The sequence below is a fragment of the Scyliorhinus torazame genome, chromosome 11 (assembly GCF_047496885.1).
Source record: "Scyliorhinus torazame isolate Kashiwa2021f chromosome 11, sScyTor2.1, whole genome shotgun sequence".
Classification (NCBI taxonomy): Eukaryota; Metazoa; Chordata; class Chondrichthyes; order Carcharhiniformes; family Scyliorhinidae; genus Scyliorhinus; species Scyliorhinus torazame.
The window spans coordinates 135,367,443-135,393,448 of NC_092717.1; the positions used below are offsets into that span (position 1 = coordinate 135,367,443).

The 26,006-nt window shown below is 46.1% G+C and overlaps 1 protein-coding gene across 4 annotated transcripts in view; it reads left to right on the forward strand.

The window, feature by feature from the left end:
- The window catches only part of LOC140385541 (peroxidasin homolog), a 757,374-nt gene that overhangs the window by 570,041 nt on the left and 161,327 nt on the right, over window positions 1-26,006 (forward strand). For all 4 annotated transcript variants that reach the window (XM_072467791.1, XM_072467793.1, XM_072467792.1 and 1 more), the window contains 2 exons: window positions 15,646-15,804; window positions 23,262-23,374. In XM_072467791.1, the coding sequence (XP_072323892.1) occupies window positions 15,646-15,804; window positions 23,262-23,374 (272 nt within the window). The remainder of the gene's footprint in view (window positions 1-15,645; window positions 15,805-23,261; window positions 23,375-26,006) is intronic.

Consider the following 26,006-nt stretch of genomic DNA (forward strand, 5'->3'; position numbering starts at 1 on the left):
AACTATCTGGCTTTATGCAGGAGAAGGTGGCCCACCACAGGAGGAGAAAGAGCAAACAGGAAGGGGGGGGGTGGATAATTGGCAAGACAGGACCATGACCATACCTGTACCAATAGCAAGGTTGGCGTCCCCCAACCATCCGGTTAGAAAGCATGTATACTCCAGACAACCTTGGAAAATCAACATGATGATGAGTGCCAAGTTTGGGCTAGCCTAGGCAGTCAATCATTCTCTCCTCCTCCCATTCTAGGTGCTAGCAGGAAGAGGGTGGGCCCCATTCTAGGTGCTAGCCTAGAAGATAGCCCCAGCCTGCAGGAGACCACAGAAGAGAATGAGAGTGACTTCTCACCTGCAGCACCAACACAGCATTTACCTGCACCCTCCATCAGCCCTCATTGAGTCATAGATCACCTCACACTTGTCCACAGCAGGAGAAGAAAGTGACAATCAAGGTCTCTGGCACTCGGACGACTGCTGGAGAACTGCTTCGAGGACTGCTAAGTCTGAGTCAGGTGATGAGCCTCTGGAGGGGTCATGGAGAAGATGCTGGAGCATCAGTGAGATGCAGGAGAATATCATACAGATGTCAGAGGCCATCAACAGAGTGACATGCAAGACATTTGTGTGCTCTCAGATGTCATGGCTCTGATATGTGAGCGCATCAAAGTCTCCATGGGGAGGATGGTGGATACCATGGAGACCCTGGAACAGCAGAATGCTCAGATTGGTTTGGATTGGTTTATTGCCACCTGTACCGAGGTGAAGTGAAAAGTATTGTTCTGCATGCAGCTCAAACAGATCATTCCGTACATGAAAAGAAAATGCATAATAGGGCAAATATAAAATACACAATGTAAATACACAGACACAGGCATTGGGTGAAGATGTGCAAAGAGGTCAGATCAGTCCATAAGAGGGTCATTTAGGAGCCTGGTAAAGGCGGGGAAGAAGCTATTTTCGAATCTGTTAGTGTGGGTTTCTGTCAGAGATGCAGTCAAACATGCACTCCATTGCTGTAGCTATGGATGAGCCTTTGCAGTGGCTACATGAGAGGGTGACAGGGCACATCAACTTCCATGAAGCTCCCCTTATCCTGAAGGAGTCAGGAAGGGGTCCTCAGACACCCAAAGGGAGGAGGCGCATCAGGCAGATATCCCGGGGGTATTGACCCAGGAATCTCAAAGGGTGTCTAGGTGTTCAGAATCTTCTCTCCCTGTGACCCCAACGACTCCAGCTGCTCAGGCCGAGGAGGATGCACCTGCCCCTGAACAGGAAACCCAAATCAGGCCAGGATCCACCAGGCCTCGGCCCTCCAGAGGATGCCCGCCAAAGTCACCATTAACTAAGGGTTAATATATGTATACAGAGAGCCACTAGAGGGAGCTAGTCTCAGAGGTATATAAGAGAGAGGGCAGAGCGTTGTGGAGCAGAAGGTTGGAGCAGGAGCAGAGCTGGGAGTATTGAAGATAGTGAGAGAGCAAGAGAGTAGTTAATGAGTTAGTGAGTTAGATGAATATAGTTTATGTGCGTTTAATTTTGTTAGTTTACAAGACCCGTTGTTCTCTGATCAACACTACACATCAAAGCCACCTGGTTAGAGCAAGGCAGAGAACAACACATGGCACCAGGAGTTTGTCCCTAAAAACTAGAATAGGTAGATTAGCGAAGACACTGTAAACTAGAAACGAGAAGATTGAACAAAGCAATCAAGCCTCGACAGCTAACAGAACATCCATGAAGCACGATGGAGAGTGCAGAAACCAGATCATCTCATAACAGATGGTAATCTATGTCCCAACTGGGCTCCCTTTAAAACTCAATTCCACGTAGTCCTGAAAACATTTGTGGGCTTCCAGCACTAGAAAGGCCAGTGAACAACTGAAAAAGCGGGAAAATGTAATGCTGGGAGATTCTGTGAAAGTGTCCTGTGTGGGTACAACAAGTAAAATAGATGCACAGAAATGCTGAATCGGGAAAGTAGCGTGAAAATTCTCGAGTCCGTTGCAGCTGTGGCGCACTGGAAGTGAAGGCCAGTTTGTGCGAATTGGACTTTGAACGTTCTGCACGTGTACGGGACCAAATTGCACATGTGCACATTGAAAGAAGATGCGATTCGGAGAATTACCATTCTGTGTGAAAAGTTGCAAATGCGCACTTGAAAAAAGAGCGCACACTGGCCGAGGATCGTTATGCGCATGCACACTGGAAGTGCGTGCGTGACGTCACTGGTGTGATGACGTCAGGCTGTTGTAGCTCCGCCCCCTTAAAGGGACAGTGCCCGGCAATGAAAAAAAACAGTTTTAAAATGCAGCAAACTGAGTGAATCTCCACCACCAGCAGAACAACACTCGTGCAGCAGTAGTAACATGACAGTATACAGCATGGAAGAAGCAGTTGGTACAGGAAATGAAAAATCTTACATTGACTGCAGGAAGACCAGCAATGTCCAAAGAAAAGATAAAGAGTTGGAAAACTCAACCAAAGACAGCGAACACGAGCAGTTCGGAGAAGAGGACCTTATGATGGAAGGGAGGTCATTGAAGAATCCAATTGTAGTGTTAAATAAATAGTTTTATTAGTTTATAAGACTCGTTCTTTGATCAACACTACACATCAAAGCCATCTGGTTAGAGCAAGGCAGAGAACAATACAGAAAATTGCAAAGTATTGGAAAATTATCCAAGAACTGGGATTTCCTTTTAGATTGCTGCTCTTTCAGGACAGTAAAATGGCTTCTGAGAGGTTATTGTCTCAAGTTCTCCTTTAAAATACTACACTTTAATGATTCTTGTGGAGAAACCAGACCCCTTTAAGACCTGCCAGCTCGACAATTCTGTTTTATATAAATTGTGTTCACAGGATTTGGCTATCTTCTTTAATTTACATATGCTGGATTATGCCCCAAACCTACTGCAGGTAATTGATGCCACAATATAAGTGGTGCTAGAAGCTGCAGGAAGGCATCTCTGAGTGGAAGTCATTTTAAGTGGTGTCACTTTGCCTGCATGTACATTCAAACTTTGGCCATTCAGTTGCTAATTTCACCCAACTCTGCTAAAAATATTGCTTTTCACTGGGGGATAATGATTTTCCAGGGAGGTACTGAGATTTAGAGGATGAAATGGAAGAGGCTAGGACTGAGGCCCTTGAAATCAGATGTAATAGAACATTTTGCTTTTTAAAAACTTCATTTACGGGATGTCGGCGTCGCCCTTCAGAAGATGGTGGTGATTTGCCTTCTTAGACTACTGCAGTCCTTGAGGTGTAGGTACGCCCATTGTACTGTTAGGGAGGCAGTTCCAGGATGTTGCCCCAATAACAGCGAAGGAACGGCAATATATTTCCAAGTCAGGGTGGTGAGTGACTTGGTGGGGTTCTCAGGTATCTGCTGCTCATGTTCTTCTCGATGGTAGTGGTCGTGGGTTTGGATGGTTCTGTCTGAGGAACCTTGGTGAGTTACTGCAGTGCATCTTGTAGATAATACACACGGCTGCCACTGCTCATCGGTGGTGGAGGATTTGAATGTTTGTGGAAGGGGAAGCAATCAAACCGACTGCTTTGTCCTGGATGGTGTTGAGATTCTTAAATGTTGTTGGAGTTGCACTCATCCAGGCAAGTGGTGAGCATTCCATTACACTCCTGACTTGCGCCTTGTAGATAGTGGGCAGGCGTTGGGAGGGTCAGGAGGTGAGTTACTCGTCATAAGACTCCTAGCCTTTGACCTGCCCTGGTAGCCACAGTATTAATATGGCTTGTCCAGTTCAGTTTCTGAACAATGCTAACCCCCAGGATGTTTTTTTTAAATACATTTAGAGTACCCAATTCATTTTTGCTCAATAAGGGGGCAATTTAGTGTGGCCAATCCACCTACTCTGCACATAGAACATAGACATAGAAAAATACAGCACAGAATAGGCCCTTTGGCCCACGATGTTGTGCTGAACCTTTGTCCTAGATTAATCATAGATTATCATTGAATTTACAGTGCAGAAGGAGGCCATTCAGCCCATTGAGTCTGCACCGGCTCTTGGAAAGAGCACCCTACCCAAAGTCAACACCTCCACCCAACACTAAGGGCAATTTTGGACACTAAGGGCAATTTATCATGGCCAATCCACCTAACCTGCACATCTTTGGACCATGGGAGGAAACCGGAGCACCCGGAGGAAACCCACGCAGACACTGGGAGGAAGTGCAGACTCCGCACAGACAGTGACCCAAGCCGGAATCAAACCTGGGACCCTGGAGCTGTGAAGCAATTGTGCTATCCACAATGCTACCATGCTGCCCTTAAGAACAAATAAATCTACACTATATCATTTTACCATAATCCATGTACCTATCCAATAGCTGCTTGAAGGTTCCTAATGTTTCCGACTCAACTACTTCCACAGGCAGTGCTTTCCATGCCCCCACTACTCTCTGGGTAATGAACCTACCTCTGACATCCCCCCTATATCTTCCACTATTCACCTTAAATTTATGTCCCCTTTGTTCCACCCGGGGAAAACGTCTCAGACTGTCTATCTATTCCCCTGATCATCTTATAAACCTCTATCAAGTCGCCCCTCATCCTTCTCCGTTCTAATGAGAAAAGGCCTAGCACCCTCAACCTTTCCTCGTAATACCTACTCTCCATTCCAGGCAACATCCTGGTAAATCTCCTTTGCACCTTTTCCAAAGCTTCCACATCCTTCCTAAAATGAGGTGACCAGAACTGCACACAGTACTCCAAATGTGGCCTTACCAAAGTTTTGTACAGCTGCATCATCACCTCACGGCTCTTAAATTCAATCCCTCTGTTAATGAATGCTAGCACACCATAGGCCTTCTTCACAGCTCTATCCACTTGAGTGGCAACTTTCAAAGATGTATGAACATAGACCCCAAGATCTCTCTGCTCCTCCACATTGCCAAGAACTCTACCGTTAACCCTGTATTCCGCATTCATATTTGTCCTTCCAAAATGGACAGCCTCACACTTTTCAAGGTTAAACTCCATCTGCCACTTCTCAGCCCAGCTCTGCATCCTATCTATGTCTCTTTGCAGCCGACAACAGCCCTCCTCACTATCCACAACTCCACCAATCTTCGTATCATCTGCAAATTTACTGACCCACCCTTCAACTCCCCCACCCAAGTCATTAATGAAAATCACAAACAGCAGAGGACCCAGAACTGATCCCTGCGGTACGCCACTGGTAACTGGAATCCAGGCTGAATATTTGCCATCCACCACCACTCTCTGACTTCTATCGGTTAGCCAGTTCGTTATCCAACAGGCCAAATTTCCCACTATCCCATGCCTCCTTACTTTCTGCAGAAGCCTACCATGGGGAACCTTATCAAATGCCTTACTAAAATCCATGTACACTACATCCACTGCTTTACCTTCATCCACATGCTTGGTCACCTCCTCAAAGAATTCAATAAGACTTGTAAGGCAAGACCTACCCCTCACAAATCCGTGCTGACTATCCCTAATCAAGCAGTGTCTTTCCAGATGCTCAGAAATCCTATCCTTCAGTACCCTTTCCATGACTTTGCCTACCACCGAAGTAAGACTAACTGGCCTGTAATTCCCAGGGTTATCCCTATTCCCTTTTTTGAACAGGGGCACGACATTCGCCACTCTCCAATCCCCTGGTACCACCCCTGTTGACAGTCCTGCTTGTACAGGTCCCACCTTCCCCAGAATGCGCTCCAATTATCCAAATACCTGAAGCCCTCCCTCCTACACCATACCTGCAGCCACGTGTTCAGTTGCACTCTCTCCCTATTCCTAGCCTCGCTATCACGTGGCACCAGCAACAAACCAGAGATGACAACTCTGTCTGTCCTGGCTTTTAACTTCCAGCCTAACTCCCTAAACTCATTTATCTTTGGGTTGTGGGGGTGAAACCCACGCAAACACGGGGAAAATGTCCAAACTCCACACTGACAGTGACCCAGAGCCGGGATCGAGTTTGGGACCTCGGCACCGTGAGGCAGCAGTGCTAACCACTGCAACGCCATGCTGCCCCCCCCCCCCCAACTCCGCCACCCCCAGGACGTTAGTTGTGGGGAATTCAGCGATGGTAATGTCATTGAATGTCAAGGGGCGATTGTTAGATCCTCTCTTGCAGGAGATGGTAAATGCCTGGCACTTGTATGGCGTGAATGTAGCTTGTTACTTGTCTGTCCAAGCCTGGACAGTGTCCCAGTGTTGCTGCATTTGGACATCAACTGCTTCATTATCTGAAGCGTCGCGAGTGGTGCTGGACATTGTGCAGTCATCTGCAAACTTCTCCACTTCAGACCTTATGATGGAAGGGAGGTCACTGATAAAACAGCTGAAGATGGTTGGGCCGAGGACACTACCCTGAGGAACTCCCGCAGTGATGTCCTGGAGCTGAGATGATTGACCTCCAACCACCACAACCATCTTCCTTTGCACCAGGTCTGACTCCAACCAGCAGAGTTTTCCCCCTGATTCCCATTGACTCCAGTTTAGTTAGGGCTCCTTGATGCCATACGCGATCAAATGTTGCTCCACACGTTACTGTAAAACTTATAAGGAAAGTATATCAGCCTGCAGCTCACTCCCACCTGGGGAACAGCACCGTCTGCATCAGTTGAAAGTCAGCAGTATCATGAGTTTTTGTTTTGGGGGGGCTGTATTCTTCCAAGCATTATCAGGTTATCTTTGCCAGTTTAATCAGATGTTATTACAGTGTATAGCTCCCTAATGCCCTGTTCTGAAATGTTTTACGAGGCCACTGACACAGCGGGCAGGGGAGTGTCTCTGGATGTTGTCTATATGGACTTTCAGATTAAATTTGATAAGGTTCCACACAAAAGATTATTATCTCTATATTTTTTAAAGGGGGGTGGGTGTCACCAGTAAGGCCTACATTTTTTGCCCATGTCTAATTTTCCTTGAACTTAATGGCTTACCAGCCCATTTCAGAGGGCAGTTAAGAGTCAACACATTACTGTGGATCTAGAGTCACATGTGGGCAGACTGGGTAAGGAGGGCAGAGTTTCTTAGTTAAAGAACATCAGTGAACCAAATGGGTTTCAACAACAATCAATGATTGTTGTCATGGTAACAATTACTGAGATTAGTCCAGATGTATTAGCTGAATTTAAAGTCCACTAGCTGCCATGGGATTTGAACAGAGCATTAGCCTGGGCCTCTAATTACTGGTTCAGTGACATTGACACCAGGCCAATACCTGCCTGGTAGTGCAAGGAATTGGAGGTAACCATATGAGATGGACTGGTAATTGGCTGGGATGCAGAATACATCCCAAAGATAAAGAGGATTTGCTCTGATAGGCAGGACATTGTAATGACTTAGGCCAGGCCTTTGAGATTGGCCAATTAGAATATGAGTTCCTTGATTAGTGGCCCCTGTCTGTATATAACAGGGAGTGTCAGATCCTCTGCACTCCCGGTGTAGACAGCAAGCTGAATGCACCTGATTGTTCGGCTGGTAGTTTTGTAAATAAAAGGAATTCTGGTGACGGGACTTCTGCCTCTGTGAACTTATTACAGTGGCGACGAGGAAAATGGAACGACCCAAAGGAACCTGCTCATTAGCAGCCTCCACATATTGAGGGGAAGCCACTGACAGGCAAAATGCCTTTAATTGGGAAGTTGGATCTTTTGACCCTGCAGTGGTAGACTGGGCCCAATATGTAGAGCGGATGAAGTACTTCTTCAGAGCAAATGATATGGTTCCGGATGAAAAGCAGCGGATCATTCTGCTGACCGCGTGTGGACCAGCAGCCTTTGCCATTATGCGCAGTCTCACTTTTCCGGAGGCACTGGACACAAAAACTTTCCAGGAATTGACGGACTTAATGAAAGAGTACTATGACCGTAAGCTGCCTCTGATCCTGCGAAGGTACCAGTTTTACTCAACATTCCGAGACACTGGCGAGTCAGCCACTAACTTTTTAACAAGATTAAGGCAATCAGCCGAGGTGTGCGAATTTGGCCTGACACTAAATGAGATGCTCCAAGACCTGTTGGTGTGCGGAATAAATAATTTAGCAATACAAAAACGTCTGCTTGCAGAAGCAGAGCTGGATTGCAAACAAGCATTGCAGCTGGCTTTGTCCTTAGAAAAAACGGCAAGTGAAGCATATGAGTTACAGGGTACTCCAATGGAGGTAGACGTCCACAACAGTGAAACTGAGTTAAGGAACTACTGCTGGAGGATAGGCAACTACATAGCAATGCTCAGGAATGACTCAGACTAAGGAACCCAGGCCCACTCGCAGAACCACTCCCAAGCAAGAGAAAATTAGGACCAGACAGATGGCAGCCCCTGCAGTTTTTCGCCCAGCAAGATATTGTAGTTGTTGCCAGAGATCGGAGCCAGAAAGGAGAAATAGAAGTGCAAAACCAACATCTTGGAGAAGGATGCATAGGCCGGGGTACAGAAGAATGCACACCCTAGAAGCCTCACCTACCTCCGATGAGGAACAACTAAATTGTGTGGCGATGGTTAAATCAAAACCCATGAAATTATCCATTACGTTGAATGGACCTCCCACATTAATGGAAGTCAACATGGGAGCAGCCGTATCAGTAATAGGGGAAACAGTATTGAATAAAACTCGCACTGATCTCCAACCCTTATCCCTAACTAGGACCTCGGCAAAACTGAGGACATACACAGGGGAACCACTGAGAGGGTTGGGCACAACACATGTGCCTGTGACTTATGGAGAGCAACTGGTTAGGCTGCCTTTAATGGTAGTGAAAGGTACGGGACCAAGCTTATTGGGATGAAACTGGCTAAAAGATCCAGCTGGATTGGGTAAACATTTCTTTTAATGGAAAATGGTTGCCGGAGTGAACTCCTGTGCAGATACCCAGAGGTTTTCCGAGAAGGGCTCGGAACAATAAAGGGAGTAAGGCGACATTACACATAGATCCAGAGGCAGTCCCAAAATTCTGCAAGGCCTGACTGGTACCCATCGTGTTAAGGCAGAAAGTTGATACGGAAATCAAAAGATTGGAGCAGGAAGGAATAATAAAACAGGACCAGTTTGCAGAATGGACGGCACCCGTGGTACCTATCCTTAGGCTGGAAGGCTCGGTCCGCCTTTGTAGCCATTTCAAACAAAAGATTAATCTGTACTCACAACTGGACAAATACCCAATTCCCCAGATTGAGGATTTGTATGCAAAGCTGGCTGGAGGACTCCTATTCTCAAAGCTGGATATGATCCACACATATCTACAGCTGAAGCTGGACGAAGAATCACAAAAATTCTCAACGATAAACACCCTGAAGGGCCTTTTTCAGTATACAAGATTACCCTTCGGGGTATCGTCAGCTTGTGCGATATTCCAGAGGACAATGGAGAATATATTGCAAGGGTTACCACAGGTCGCCATTTACCAAGCCGATGTCTTCATTGCGGGAAAAACAAAGGCAGAACACCTGCAAAACCTGGAGGAAGTCCTTAGGAGGTTTCAGCAGCAGGCGTTTCTCAGGGAGAAATGTGTTTTTCTAGCACCTCAAGTAACGTATCTGGGATACAAGGTTGACAAGTCAGGGCTACACCCTTTGGAGGATCGGGTGAGGGCGATTAAAGGTTCCCCGGCCCCCACCACAATCCAGGAGTTAAGGTCTTTTTTAGGACTGGTGACATATTATGGAAAGTTCATACAGAACAGAGCTTCCATCCTGGACCCCCTGTACCAATTACTAAAAAAAGGCAAGCCTGGGAGTGGTCCGCCCACCAAGACAGGGCTTTCAAGAAGGTAAAACAACAGCTCTCCTCAGAAAACATCTTGGCACACTACGACCCCAGGAAAGAGTTGGTGCTCACTTGCGACACGTCTCCATATGGCGTTGGGGCAGTTCTGGCACAAAGGGCAAAAAGGACAGGAAGGCCCTATACCGCTTGCTTCCAGGACGTTACCAGCAGCAGAGCGAAGGTATGCCCAAATTGAAAAAGGACTGGCTGTGATCTTCGCGGTGAAGAAATTTTACCAGTACTTGTATGGGCGTAAATTCACAATAATCGCAAACCACAACCCGTCCTGGGCTTGCTGAAAGAAGACAAAGCAATACCACCAATAGCAATAGCCAGATCCAACCCAGGGCCCTACTACTGGCAGCATGCCAATATCGATTGGAGCATCAGCCAGGAACCTGGGTGGCAAACGCTGATGCACTAAGCAGGCTGCCATTACCGGACACCTCGCCATTGGTACCCAGAATAGAAGAAATGGTGATGACACTACATTTCCTGGACACCCTTCCAGTGGCCGCACAAACCATTTGTTTGTGGACTCAAAGGGACCTTGTTTTAGCAAAAATAAAACACATGGTGCTAACGGGTGAGATGGAAAGACCGGTCCAGGCGGAATTCCACCTTTACTGGAGCAGAAGAGAGCAGATCACCGTGGAAGACAGGATCCTGCTATGGGGGGCTCGAGTAATCGTTCCAAGCCAAGGCCATTGAGCCGTACTGGCTGAACTATATCACGGGCACCCTGGAGTCTCAAAAATGAAGATGCTAGTCGGGAGCTATGTCTGGTGGCCGAGCCTGGACACCGACATTGCGGCATTGGTAAGCCGGTGCCAAGAATGCCAACAAGGGCAGAAGATGCCACCAGCAGCCCTGCTACACCCATGGGGTTGGCTGGGTAGACCATGGTCGTGACTTCATGTCGATTTTGCAGACCCGTTTATGGGTTCAATATTTTTTTTGATCGTAGACGCCCATTCCAAATGCGCAAACACAACAGCAACCATCAAAAAACTTTGCACCTCGTTTGCAACTCATGATGTCCCGGAGGTGTTAGTTTCAGATAATGGATTGGTTTTCACCAGCCAGGAGTTCACTAAATTTATGGAAGTCAAATGGCATTCGGCACATAAGGACGGCACCATACCACCCGACATCAAATGGGTTGGCGGAGAGAGCCGTCCAGACCCTAAAAGCCAGGTTGAAAAAACAGTCAGCAGGATCAGTAGAGACTAAACTGTCGCACTGGCTAGTCGACTACAGGATAACCCCACACACCACAATGGGAATAGCACCGGCTGAGCTGCTAATGGGCAGACGACTCCGAACCAGGCTGAGTCTATTATTCCCAAATTTAGGCAGAAGACTCGAACAACACCAAGAGGCCCAATGTAGAGGCCACAACAACACTCGCCGAGAAAGGCAGTTCAATGTGGGTGAAAAGATATGGGTCAGAAATGTTGCCAATGGCCCCATATGGTTAGCAGGAATGGTCAAGGCCATGACAGGACCTGTGTCATATGAGATGCATGTGGGAGAACACTTAGTAAAAAACCACCTGGACCAGGTGCGGGCCTCAGATTTGTTTCCTCCCCCAGATCTGACTCCGATCTCCGAGTCCTCCCCAACAAACTATTCCCGCCCCTCTGGCATCACTGGTGAGGATATCGGACTCTGATATGGACACCGTGGATGATGCTGCAGCTGTGCCCCTGCTGCCGAGGAAGGGGGCGAATCGCTCCTCAGATGCTCACATCGGAAAAGATGGGCGCCTAGACATTATACCCCCCCGACATCGGAGGCCGAAGTGGAGGATCCGGACCTAGCGCAGAAACAAAGCAGGAGACCCATGAGTCACGAGGACCATGGGAGTTCCTCAGACTTTGTGGGGGGGGGGGGGAGGGTGTAATGACTTAGGCTAGTCCTTTGAGATTGGACAATTAGAATATGAGTTCCCTGATTAGTGACCCAATCAGGGAACCCCTTTCTTTGTATATAACCGGGAGTGTCAGATCCTCTGCACTCCCGGTGTAGACAGCAAGCTGAATGCACCTGATTGTTCGGCTGTTGGTTTTGTAAATAAAAGTAATTCTGGTGAAGGGCTGGAATGGTTTGCGCCGTTCTTGGTGCTGGCGTTGCGCCATCCCGCCAATTGCAGGAGAATCCCGCCCATAGGCTTTAGAAATAGTTCATGGCAAATTTACCAGAATGATACATGGTCTCATGAACACAGAGCCATGACAATTAGGAACAAGAACTACTTGGGCCCTTGAATCTGCACCCCCCACCCCCCTCCCCGCCCCTCCACCCTGGTTTGATAAGATCAGGGCTGATCTTCCCTTTTCACCCCTCATAACCTTGGGCTCCATCGTTGATCCAACATCTATGTAACTCCCCTTTGAATATAGTCAATGATGCAGCTTTCACTGCTTTCGGGGGAAGAGAATTCCACAGAGTAATGACCCTCTGAGAGAAAAATAATCTCCTTATCGTGGTCTTAAATGGGAGGCCCCTAACTTTTAAACTGGATCCCCCTAGTGCTGGATTCACCTATAAGGGGAAACGTCTCAGCATCTACCTTGTCAGGTCCCCTCAGGACCCAAAGTTTCAATAAGATCACCTTTCATTCTCCACACTCCAATGGATACAGGCCCAACCTACTCAACTATTCTTTATAAAATAACCCCTTCATCCCAGGAATCAGGCAAGTGAACTTTCTCTGAACTGCTTCTAATGCAATTATATCCTGCCTTAAGTAAGAAGATTAAAACTGTACACAGTACTCCAGCTGCAGTCTAACTAAGGCCCTGTACAATTGCAGTACACCTCCTATGGCATATGCCTGCTCCTAATTTGTATATTCCTTTCGATACCCTTGCAATAAATGCCAACATTTCATTTGGCTTCCGAATCACTTGCTGCAGATTTGTAAGAATGTCTTGTGATTCATGTATCGGGACACAAGTTCCCACTGTACTGAAGGGTTTGCAATCTGTCTTCATTGAATCATAGAATCCCTGCAGTGCAGAAGTGGCCCATCGAATCTGCACTGATCCTCTGAAAGAGTACCATACCTAGGTGTGGTAAACTACTGTATTGTATTGTGTTATACTGTTGTATTGTTACATGCCTGGGCTCGTCCCTGCTGGCTCCGCCTGTGGCTCCTCCCTTCGGGCTCATGTATAAAGGTGGCTGATCTCCGCCTCTGATCCAGTTCGGGATCAGAGGCCAGGAGGCATGCTGTTTAGTGTATTAAAGCCTCAGTTACGTTAACCAGTCATCGTGTGTTCATTGATGGCATATTACTAGGCCCATGTCCCCACCCTATCCCCGTATCCCAGTAATCCCACCTAATCTTTTGGACACTAAGGGGCAATTTAGCGTGGCCAATCCACCTAACCTGTGTACCTTTGGACTGTGGAAGGAAACCGGGGTCACTCGAGGCCGGAATTGAACCCAGATCCCTGGCACTGTGAAGCAGCAGTGCTAACCACTGTGCCACCATGCCACCCTTCATTTAAACAATACACTGCTTTTCTATTCTTCTTGCCAAAATGAACAGGTACAAATTTTCCCACATTATACTCGAAGAGACAAAATCTTTGCCCACTCATTTAAACTATCTAAATCCATTTGTAGACACTCCACATCCCCTGGACAACTTATTTCCACCCTATCTATGTGACATCAGCAAACTTAAAGATTTTAATTATGGCAGTATAAAAAGTCACGAGGCCCGAGAAGTAAATTAAACAGCATTTAATAAGTCAACATGAAGTAAAGGCCGTAACGCAACTTACAGCTCACAGGCCCCAGTCGCGACTACCAGAAGTGCCGATCCCAATTTGGGCCTGCTTTAATAGGGCAAATTTACAAGCCCCAGCTGGGCAGGCCTCAGCCCACGAGCAGAGGAACTCACATTCCACGAGTCCCATGGCAAGATCAATTGAGGTGTACCATGGGTCTCATGAGTGTTACTATAGGCAGGCTGCAGATACTTGGCTAGTATTCCCTAGAGAATGGAAGTTTGAAGGGTCATCCAATTGGAATGTTTAAAAGATATACGGATTCAATTTGCAGATCAAGCAAAACTAATTTTCCAGCTTGGGAAATCTGGAACAAAAGGGTACAATCTTGAAAGTTGAGCAGTACTTTTTCACATAAATGATAGTAGAAATCTAAAATTCTCTCCCTCAAAAGGCAGTGGATGCGGATTCAATTTTAATTTTCGTGACTGAAGTACAAAATTTAATGAGTTGAGGATATCAAGGAGGGTGAATGGTAAATGAGTTGTGATCAGCTATGAAGCAATTTAAAAACAGAATGGATTCAAGAAGCTGAAATGCCTTCTTCTGGCCCTATGTCCCTTTGTAGAGGCTGCACAATTTACAGATGGAGATTGAGAGCTATACACAGATTGGCTGAATTTCACTATTGCCAGGAACAATTAATGGAACATGTGACACTCAAAGTCCCAGATAACAAGTGGCTCAGTTTTATCAACAGGAAAGTTTTCACTCTATTTATATCTAGCAACAGTGATACTGGTCATGTTATAGAATCCCTACAGTCCAGAAAGAGGTCATTTGGCCCATTGAGTGAGCACTGACCCTCTGAACATAAGAACATAAGAACTAGGAGCAGGAGTAGGCCATCTGGCCCCTCGAGCCTGCTCCGCCATTCAATGAGATCATGGCTGATCTTTTGTGGACTCAGCTCCACTTTTCGGCCCGAACACCATAACCCTTAATCCCTTTATTCTTCAAAAAACTATCTATCTTTATCTTAAAAACATTTAATGAAGGAGCCTCAACTGCTTCACTGGGCAAGGAATTCCATAGTTCACAACCCTTTGGGTGAAAAGGTTCCTCCTAAGATCAGTCCAAAATCTACTTTCCCTTATTTTGAGGCTATTCCCCCTAGTTCTGCTTTCACCCACCAGTGCAAACAACCTGCCCACATCTATCCTACCTATTCTCTACATAATTTTATATGTTCCTATGAGATCCCCCGCATCCTTCTAAATTCCAACGAGTACAGTCCCAGTCTACTCAACCTCTCCTCGTAATCCAACTGCCTCAACTCTGGGATTAACCTAGTGAATCTCCTCTGCACACCCTCCAGTGCCAGTAAGTCCTTTCTCAGGTAAGGAGACCAAAACTGAACACAATACTCCAGGTGTGGCCTCACTAACACCTTATACAATTGCAGCATATCCTCCCTAGTCTTAAACTCCATCCCTCTAGCAATGAAGGACAAATCTCCATTTGCCTTCTTAATCACCTGTTGCACCTGCAAACCAATTTTTTGCGACTCCTGCACTAGCACACCCAGGTCTCTCGGCACAGAAGCATGTTTTAATATTTTATCATTTAAATAACAATCCCTTTTGCTGTTATTCCTACCAAAATGAAAGAGCACTCCTCCCAAGGTCACTCCCCCACCCTAATCCAATAACCTCTTAACCTAACCTACACATCTTTTGGACACTAAAGGGCAATTTAGCATGGTCAATCCACCTAACCTGCACATCTTTGGACTGTGGGTGGAAACCGGAGCACCCGGAGGAACCCACGCAGACATGGGGAGAATGTGCAAACTCCTCAGTCAGACAGACAGTCACCTGAGGCCAGAATTGAACCTGGGTCTCTGGTGCTGTGAGTGCTAAGCACTGTGCCGTCCACAAATCATTGATATTTTTAAAAAATATACATTTTCCTCTATGTAATCATTGTTATAATACAACAACCATGATTATTATGGAGCAAAGAACCCACAGCATCAATGGAAAAGAGTTTTAGATTTACTGCTGCTTTAATGATGTATTATTTTAACAATGTTTTGTTTTGCATTGACTGAAGAAATGCTTTCCTACTTCCTATTTCAGGAGGTCAGCTACCCAATGACAGAAGACATGCAGTGTTACCCACAGGAACACTGAGGATTGTGGAAGTAGCCCTTCATGATCAGGGTCAATATGAATGCCAGGCTATCAGTATCGTACAAGTTAAACTAGTCCCAGTGCATCTAAAAGTGCGGCCCAAAGGTATATTTATTTCCACAGAATTTGTTATCTTGAATTTTGTAGTCTCTGTACAAAGCATAAATAAGAGGTTTGCATGTGCTAGGAAGTCACTTTCAAGCGGTGTAAACAAAATAAACTATTATCATTATTGTACTGTGTTAAATTTTAAAAGGAAATGTGTGACTTTTTAATACAATATGCACCATTTTAAGCATTCTTATTGAGAGTGACTGCCAATGTCAGGACATTCCTTTATTTTAGATGTTCCATTACAACTTGAAATTGCAAGACAGTCTTGTTTGATTGGAGTACAGATCAGGAAATTGCATTCAAGAGTCTGCACACCAGACTATCATACTTAAAATGTTCTATTATTTTCTATCCTTGAACCATATTTAAATGGTTGTAAAATTAGGTGTATTGCAAATCAGGTATACTAAGTTCCATAGCTCCTTATAGAGGTCTTCATAGGACTGGTGTGGATTGCACATATGTTGTAGGGTGGGATGAAGTGGGAGCTTGTGTCAGTGGGCTGTACTTGGTGCCTGTTGTCCTCTGTCATGCTGCTATATTCTCCTACGCTGGATTGTATTGCTGTCACATTCTCCTCCATTATGATGCCACGTACCAATGTGCCCATGTGGAAAGCTATCCCTTATCCAAAGCTAATGGGGTTAGCGAGAGCAGACAGCAATCCATGCATGACTGTGCGTCAGAGATCCTACAGATTTTAACTGATGAGATTCCATTGAAATGCCATTCAGCTGGTTCAGTGTGAAAATACCGCTGGCCCCAGGATATTCATTATACGTCATAGAATTCCCACAGTGCAGAAGGAGGCCATTCAGCCGATCAAGTCTGCACCAACCCTCTGAAGGAGCACCCTAATTAGGCCCACACACCCACCCTATCCTGTAACTCCAACTAACAATTTTGGACACTAAGAGGCAATTTAGCATGGCCAAGCAACCTCACCTACACATCTTTGGACTGTGGGAGGAAACCAGAGCACCAGGAGGAAACTCACATAGACACGGAGAGAATGTGCAGACTCCACTTAGACAGTTATCCAAGGTCGGAATTGAACCCAGATCCCTGGCGCTGTGAGGGAACAGTGCTAACCACTGTGCCACCATGCCACTCTAGCATTGGAAGAAGCTTCATAGCAGCACGGTAAGTGCGGGAGGGGATGTTTTCAACATTTTGTGGTAGAGTGAGACGCTAGGATTAGACACATTAGGCTGGATTCTCCGCCGGCGGGATGCTCCATTTTGCCGGCAGCCCGGAGGTTTCCCGATGGCGTGGGGCTGCCCCACAATTGGAAACCTCATTGACCAGCCGGCGATACGAAACAGCCCGCTGGCGTGCTGAATCAGAAATCTGGCGTGGCGGGGTGGAGAAACCCACCCATATACTTTCACTGTCAGTAAATAAATCTTGGAAAATATTTTTTTAAATTTATCCAACCAGAGCTCATTGGTTTTCTGATAGAAACTGGTTCACATTCCATTGGGGCCTCATGCACAAAAACTGTGGATCAGTGCACAATCGAATCCTGGCTCCACGGTTTGACTGCAAAATGTTTGATGAAACTTTGGATGTAGCAGTAATACGCAATCAAATTTTGCAATGGGCCTAACATTGTTTTCATCTGTGTCCTGGATGTCTGCGGAGAAACCTTAAACATACTTCTGGTGTGAAATGTGAGCATATGCACTGCCTAACATATTGAACTCTTAAATGTTGATTTATGCCCATAAAGTGACCCAATCTCTAGACTTTGATAAGATTCTTGGGATGGCAAGAATTTTTCAGGTTAACTCATGATCAGAGAGGCCGGTATTAATCACAAGTATCAGTGTCACCTTGTCTTTTCCTTTTATCAGGAAATAGACATAGTTTAAGTAATTTATATTTGTATTGTGTGTTAGGAATAAAGTATATGTTTAAGTAAGCTTAATTTATGTTCCTATCTTTGTGTGTTAAGAAACAGTTCATAACCTCAGTTTAGCTTCAGGCTAAACAAAGGTGCCGACAAATCTCTAGGCTTAGTTTCACTTCAGACTTTGTCTGCATTGCCATGGGGGTTTTCGGATGTAAAAGCAATTATGGGGTTTTAAAAATGACTTAGCAACAAGGCGCTCACTCTGAAAAGCAGAAGCACTTGTGTCAGTTTGAAACCAGGTAACCCAGAGACAAGAACCTTTCCAGAGAAACTGCCAGAACAGGCAGGACAATCCAGAGGGACAGAAAGCAAGTCTCAGAGGCTAAGAACAAAATGAGACAGGGAGGTTCCAGGAGGACTGAGAAGTTAAAGAACAAGGTCATGTTTGGTGAAGTTAAAGCCAAGGGCAGAAAAAGGGCCCCGAATTAAAGAGACAGTTGCATGATGCAAGTGATTTAAAGTTGCCTAGTGAGAAGCGAGAATTCGTGATGAACTTAAGTTTGGTGACATATTAATGCACCCTGTGAAGCACTGGTGTTCGTTTTGTGTGGCTCGATACTTGAGAGATTGTGTGGAAGGTTAAATGCACAGGGCTTTCCAGGGCAGATGAATACTGAAAGGAGAGGGTGAAATCCTTGATCTGGATCCTTTGTGAAGGCATCAGAGAGAAAGTGTTTCTTGAGAGAACATTCCAGTGCACGTTCTTCAAGAGCGGAGTTTGGAAATTCCCATGTGTAAGACAGAGCTCCAGTGAGGGCAGTTGGCTCACAGCGTAACACGGATCTGGGGGGGGATTTAATGAGAATTCCATACAATTTGTATTGGCTGGCACCTGTTACTTGAAGATCATAGAATTTACAGTGCAGAAGAGGCTATTCGGCCCATCGAGTCTGCACTGGCCTTTGGAAAGAGCACCCTACTTAAGCCCACGCCTCCATCCTATCCCCGTAACCCAGTAACCCCACCTAACCTTTTTGGACACTAAGGACAATTTATCATAGCCAATCCACCTAGACAGCACATCTTTGGATTGTGGGATGAAACCGGAGCACCCAGAGTAAACCCTTGCACACACGGGGAGAACGTGCAGACTCCGCACAGACAGTGACCCAAGCCGGGAATCGAACCTAGGACCTTGGAGCTGTGAAGCAACTGGGCTAACCACTATGCTACCATGCTGCCCACTCTAAAACTTGGTTTTAGAGTGTGATATATCTGACCAGTTTGCCTATCGGTTTACATGAACTGTGTACTTACTGAGATCATTAGAGTACAAGATAGATTTTGTAACTTGTATTCGGTGTGTCAAGAATATAATAAAATATGAATGGAGATAATGGTCACAAAGACTTGTTTTTTCAACCACCGTATCAGACTGCAGTTTGTACATCATAGCCTTTGCTTAACTGGGAAAAATGTAATCATTCCCTCTGTCTTAGAGCATTGAATTTTCCCAAGTATATTGAAGGGTATCAGAATTATTCTATTTCCACCTCTTTGGGATTCCAAGCCCCCTAAGGTTTTAATTCATGTCAAATTTAGCAATCTTATGAGACAACTCATTAAAAATGAAATCAGTTATATTCCGCATACAAATACTGCAACTACTGCAGATTACTTATGCAAAATGTTGGGTTACTGTCAAATCCCCAACTAGCCCTTTGGTTGAATGCTTGGATTTGATTTTCAATTGAATCATTAATTTTGTTGTCTTTTGACAAAAGGCAGATTTGAAAGAGATTCATACGGCATCATGTGTTTCATTTACAATCACTATTACAAGAAGTGCTGCAATATATTAAACGTCTGTAATGAAACTGGGACTTGTATTTCAAGGAATTGCCCTGACTAAAATAAGCATTAACAAAATAAATGTTTTTTAATCATAGAATTTACAGTGCAGAAGGAGGCCATTCGGCCCATCGCGTTTGCACCGGGTCTTGGAAAGAGCACCCTACCAAAGGTCAACACCTCCACCATATACCCATAACCCAGTAACCTCACCCAACACTAAGGGCAATTTTGGACACTGAGGGCAATTTATCAAATTGTACAGCACAGGAACAGGCCCTTCGGCCCTCCAAGCCCGTGCCGACCATGCTGCCCGACTAGACTACAATCTTCTACACTTCCTGGGTCCGTATCCCTCTATTCCCATCCTAGTCATGTATTTGTCAAGATGCCCCTTAAATGTCACTATCGTCCCTGTTTCCACCACCACCTCCGGTAGCGTGTTCCAGGCACCCACTACCCTCTGCGTAAAAAACTTGCCTCGTACATATCCTCTAAACCTTGCCCCTCTCACCTTAAACCTATGCCCCCCTAGTAATTGACCCCTCTACCCCGGGGAAAAGCCTCTGACTATCCACTCTGTCTATGCCCCTCATAATTTTGTAGACCTCTTATCAGGTCGCCCCTCAAACTCCTTCGTTCCAGTGAGAACAAACCGAGTTTATTCAACCGCTCCTCATAGCTAATGCCCTCCATACCAGGCAACATTCTGATAAATCTCTTCTGCACCCTCTCTAAAGCCTCCACACCCTTCTGGTAGTGTGGCGACCAGAATTGAACACTATACTCCAAGTGTGGCCTAACTAAGATTCTATACAGCTGCAACATGACTTGCCAATTCTTATACTCAATGCCCCGGCCAATGAAGGCAAAATGGCCAATCCACCTAACCTGCACATCTTTGGACTGAGGGAGGAAACCGGAGCACCCGGAGGAAAGCCACGCACACATGGGGAGGATGTGCAGACTCTGCACAGATAGTGACCCAAGCCGGAATCGAATCTGGGACCCTGGAGCTGTGAAGCAATTGTGCTATCCACAATGCTACCATGCTGCCCTAAAGTTTAAGTGTTGTCACTTAATGTAGGAATCACAGCGAAAGATTTGCACGTAGTGACACTCTCTCAAACAGCAATGCTGTTACAAAGAAAAGATTTATAATATTGTTATGTTTTGGAGCCATGTTTAATTTAGGGTGAAATGAAGACCAGGGGCGGGATTCTCTGTAAACGGCGCGAAGTCCACTACCCGGCGCCAAAAACGGCATGGATCAGTCCGGCGTCGGGCCGTCCCAAAGGTGCGGAATTCTCACACCCGGCGATTCTCCGGCCCGCGATGGGCCGAAGTCCCGCCGCTGTCAACCCTCGCCAGCCGGCATGGATCAGACCTCCTTTTCAACGGCGGGACAAGGCGGTGCGGGCAGGCTCCAGGGTCCTGGGGGCGGCGCAGGGTGATCTGGCCCCGGGGGTGCCCCCACGGTGGCCTGGCCCGCGATCGGGGCCCACCGATCCGCGGGCGGGCCTGTGCCGTGGGGGCACACTTTTTCTTACGCCTTCGCCATGGTCTTCACTATGGCGGAGGCGGAAGAGACCCCGTCCCCTGCGCATGCGCGGGGAAGCCGTGAGCGGCCGCTGACACTCCCGCGCATGCGTCACCCGACGAAGTCCTTTCGGCGCCGGCTGGCGTGGCGCCAAAGGCCTTTCCCGCCAGCCGGCGGAGCGGAAACCGCTCCGGCGCGGGTTTAGCCCCTCAAGGTGATGCCTTGGCCCCTAAAGGTGCGGCCCTACGCCAGACTGATCCACGCCGTTTTTGGCGCCGTGTAGCTGACATTGCGCCGTTTGCGGAGAATCCCACCCCTGTTCGTACATCTGTCGGGAGCTGTTGAAGATTAAAGGAAGGCCTGGGCTGTTTTGATGAAATAAAGTACAAGGGGCTGGATTCTCCGCCCCCCCGAAGCTGAAATGAAATTGTGTTCGGCGATAGGGCGGAGAATCCGTTTTGGCGCACAAAATCGGGAGCGGCGCCTGTTCTTCAATTCTCCGCCCCTCGAAAATCGGAGTACTCGTGGAGTACGCCGTGCCGAGTATCCACCGCCTCAGGCCATTGCCTGAGCCCCACCCCATGATTCTCCAACCCCGAACGGCCGAATTCCCGACGGCGTGGGACTCGTGTGGTCCACCGTCTGTGATTCTCGCGTGGCAGTTGCGGACTCAGTCCGGGGCCGCCACAGTCAGGGGGAGGGCCGATCGGCGGGCAGGAGGGGATTTATTCGGGGCTGGGCGCCGTCCAGAGTGTGCGAGCGGCCGATGCAGGACACTATTTTGCCAGTCCAGGTCTGCGGGCTGCATCTGCCACGATGCCTGGCGAGGCCGCCGTGCGCATGCGCGGCGCGGCCTCTGACCTGGAAGTGAGGGGGGCCGTATCAGCAGCTAGAGTTGCGAGCTCTATTGCGGCTGCCTGCTAGCCCCCAGCAAAATGGGGAATCTCTGCCCTTTTGACGCCAGTTTTCCTGGCATAAAAGCCCACAGTTTTCCCGATGGCGTGGGGATTTCGGCCCAAAAACAGAGAATCCAGCCCAAGGTGTTCACACTTACTGGCAATGGCAACAGTTTACAATGGTTAGGCCTCCAAAGTACCAAGGAGGTATTGAGAATGTTGGGCTGTATAAATATGTTTTGAACTGTCTGTTTACTTCCAAATTAAAAGAGAGTTGGGCTCTCAAGGAAGCTGATCAGCATTTCTACTTGGACACAAGGCCCATGTAATTTATAGTGCCCTGTAGAAAAACTTTGAGAGGGGAAGGTTCGTCAAGATAGCTCTGTAAATTTCAGACACATGCAGTCTGCCTGGATCCAGGAAAAGAGAAGTTAGATTCTGAAAGTCACTACGGTTCACTGCACTGGATGAATAACAGAAGTATTGATCCAGTGGTCACATGACAGAGACTGGTCACAGATAATGAATCTTATAATCCCAAGAACCAGGAAGAAGCCAGTCAGACTGAAAACCACACAGCCAGAAGCAGCAGCAACAAAGCAGGCAATTGTTAGCCTGTTCCTTAACAAGTCCAACTGTACAGAAATATGACCTTCTCATAAGATGACCATAAGTAACTAACTTCATGATCTGTTGAAAATACATCTCTTCAATAGAAGCCCGAAATAATCCTGATATGCTCTTATATTGAATCCACCTAGACGACCCTTCAGAAATGAAAACACCTTTCTCACTGCCAGTACAACATATGCGTTTTCCTAAGACGTGAATTATGAACTATTCTTTTGATAACGACTTATAACAGTGCACTATACTCTTTAAAATGTATTTTACGTGCATGCATATCATAGCTTTGGACTTCTGGTATGAATAAATAGTTAACTTTATTAAAACCCATGGAAGCTTGCGGTTGGTTATTAAAATTGAGCTCTCACTCCGGGATTAAAAACATTGATTAGGGACAGAGAGGGAAGGGAATTGGGGTTTCAGTTCTCTTGCCTCCCTGTCCATAACAGGCGGTTACCAGGATAATTTTACTGAGAGAAATCAATAGTCCATCAAATCTGATAGTTCCAATCGTGCTGGAATGAAGAAATTAGTAGTTTGTGGAAATCAACCAACCACGGTGAACTGTGATTTGTCGGCATAGCTTAATTAATGCTATATCTGTAACAAAAGCATAAAAATCAAGGCTATTTCCTTATCTTGTTTGAAATTCTAACAAGAGTTTATCAATTACATTCAGCGATACCAGTGTTTACCGATGTTCCACGGGATATCACCACAGAGGTTGGCCAAGATGTAAAGATATCCTGCAGTGCTCATGGAGAACCACATCCCAAAATCACCTGGACTAAGGTAAGGGGCAGAAAATAAAGAGGAATAAATACATTCTTATTGTGGGAATAATTGATTTTTTTCCCTTGAATTTTGAATACAAAGGATACCCCTAGTTGCATTAAAACACCCAAGCTCATCCATGGTGTCAATCAGGCGATATTAGATTAACTCTCTCTCTCAATTACGGAATCATCCCAGAAATGCATAGTGTTGGCTCAGCCGAAAAAAACAGTGTGGGGTTTGCAGGCTGCACAGCCGATATTTTTCACCATATTGAACAGCTCTGTGCAATCTCAAAAGGAAAGCGAGATTCACAGCCAACTGGAGGGACGGGGCCTAAGAGAAATGCGCCTGATCTCCAATTTATGTAAAGGGCATCCATCCCGCCCCATGAACACTGAAATTCTCCATGGATAAGGAGACCCCCCCCATCCCAAACGCAGACATCAAGACCCCCCATAGACATGGGGAAAGCTTCCCCACATACAGAAGGACAACCCCCCCCCCCCCATGGTTAAAGGGAGCTCCCCAGAGGGCCCCCTGACAGTGCCCTCCAGCACTGCCAGAGTGCCAGGGCAATGCCCAGGAATGTCCCTCATCACCCAAGGGGTATAGTTATCTGTGTGTCCTCGCAGCCTGTGATTCGCAGCCATGTGACGCCACTCCGGCTGTATGGGAAGATACAACAAGGGTGGACTTTGCATCTTGACAGCTGCTAATGAGATGATAATGGATGAAAATGAGGCTTGTGCCCTTCCTGGGCATGAACCTGATCACATCATCGGAGGGGAGTTGGGAAGATTGGAAACCAAAATCTCGCCCTCAAGGTTCAATGTTTTTGGCATCTCGCGAGATTTAGCAGGCATTATGGGAACTGCACCCACAGCTAACATGGTTGCTAAACCGTGGGCCGAGACTCTGAATAATATTTGTTAACAAATCGCGAAGAAATATGAGCAACTGGCCCAAGTTAACTTCCCCTGTAATTTTAATTTCTGCCCCCCTTGTAAGGGTGCAGCTTGGCTACAATTCAATATTTTCTTGAAGTGTCATGGATAAAACTGCAAACTTGTCACATGCTCACATTGTGAATCAGAAGTAGGAACCAACATGCCGACCATGTTAGTTTCAATCAACAAAATGTTTTTTCCTCAACTTTGCAAACATCTAAGATAAATTTTTCTGCTGAACACTTTGAAGAACTCGCGTATCCTTCGCAGTCTTTAATTCTTCAATCACATAAAAAATTCCTTACACGATCACTGTTACATTTTAAGAATTTTTATCTATCTAACTTTCAATTTTGTGACTTTTGAATTAAGTCACTTTCACTTGTAATACCTAATTCCTTCTTACATTGAGAGTATCTTTACTAACTGTAATATTGAAGTAAGCTCTCAGTCGTGCGCTATCAGAATAACAAACAGAATTTCCTGTATTTTGTGTCTGGGAATAAGTGTTCCCTGGATGCATTCCACAGGAAAATCAGCTCCATTTGATCTTAAATCAAACGCGTATCTATCATCCTCCAGATTTCACAGTTCAAAGTGTCAAAAGTATATCCTAAAGAGAAAGGCATGCTATTTTGTTCTGATTTTAACCCAGAAATTTACAAGTTCTTGGCAGTTTGTATACTTCCCCAGTAAAGATTGATTAAACAGTGATTGAGTTCAGGTCCATATATTTAGACACTTTCCCCACAGAATTACCTGAGCAACAGCCTTAAAGGGACAGGCTACTTTAGAAAGTAATAACAACCTTTTTCAGATTTAGATCACTCGTGAACATTGCGATGAGAGATCTGTTGGTACTTAAAGAGAATCTTGGGAATGGACTGGGTTTACAGTTTGGCAGTTTCCCTGCCTGGTATGGTCAGGTTGGGACATATATTTGCCAATGCGAGTTTTCCTGGATCTGTGATGAATATCTACCCACAATAGTATCTTCATCACCAAGAAGGAGCTAGCTGCTGCCATGGAGAAACATTCTGGAGCGCTGCACTGGGAGAACATTGTGATGTGGCCACAATTAAAGGGCTGGACGGTCTTTTAAGACTTAACATGATCTTATTGAAATATATGAGATCCTGAGAGGGCTTTACAGGGTTGACACCAGAAGATGTTTCCACTTGTGGGAAAGACTAAAACTAGGGGACACAGTGTAAGGACAAGATGGAGTTCCTTTTAAGATGGAGCTGAGGAGAATTTTTTTCATCAAAGGGTCGCGAGTTTGTGGAATTCCCTTTCCCTGAAAGCAGTGGAGGTTGGGTCATTGAATTTATTCAAGGCTGATAGACAAGGGTGTCAGAAGTTAAGGGGAGCATTGAGGAAGGTGAAGTTGAGACCACAACCAGTTCAGCCATTATTTTATCAAATAACAGAGCAGGTTCAAGACACCAAATAGCCTATTCCTGCTCCTAAGACATATGCCTCTACTTATTTTTTCAATTTCAGAAAGGTTTTGCTTGAGCTAAGGTCCACAACAGAAAGCTAAAGTGCTTCAAGGTAAACAGACGAGCCAGTCTAAGGCTGTTTTCTCCAATGCTCTTAAATTTAAAAAGAGGAGCCTATTCTGAGACTGTTTCCTCCAGCATTCTTACAGAAAATTTGCCATTGCTACTGCAGAGTGCACTGCCACCATTTTCTCAGTG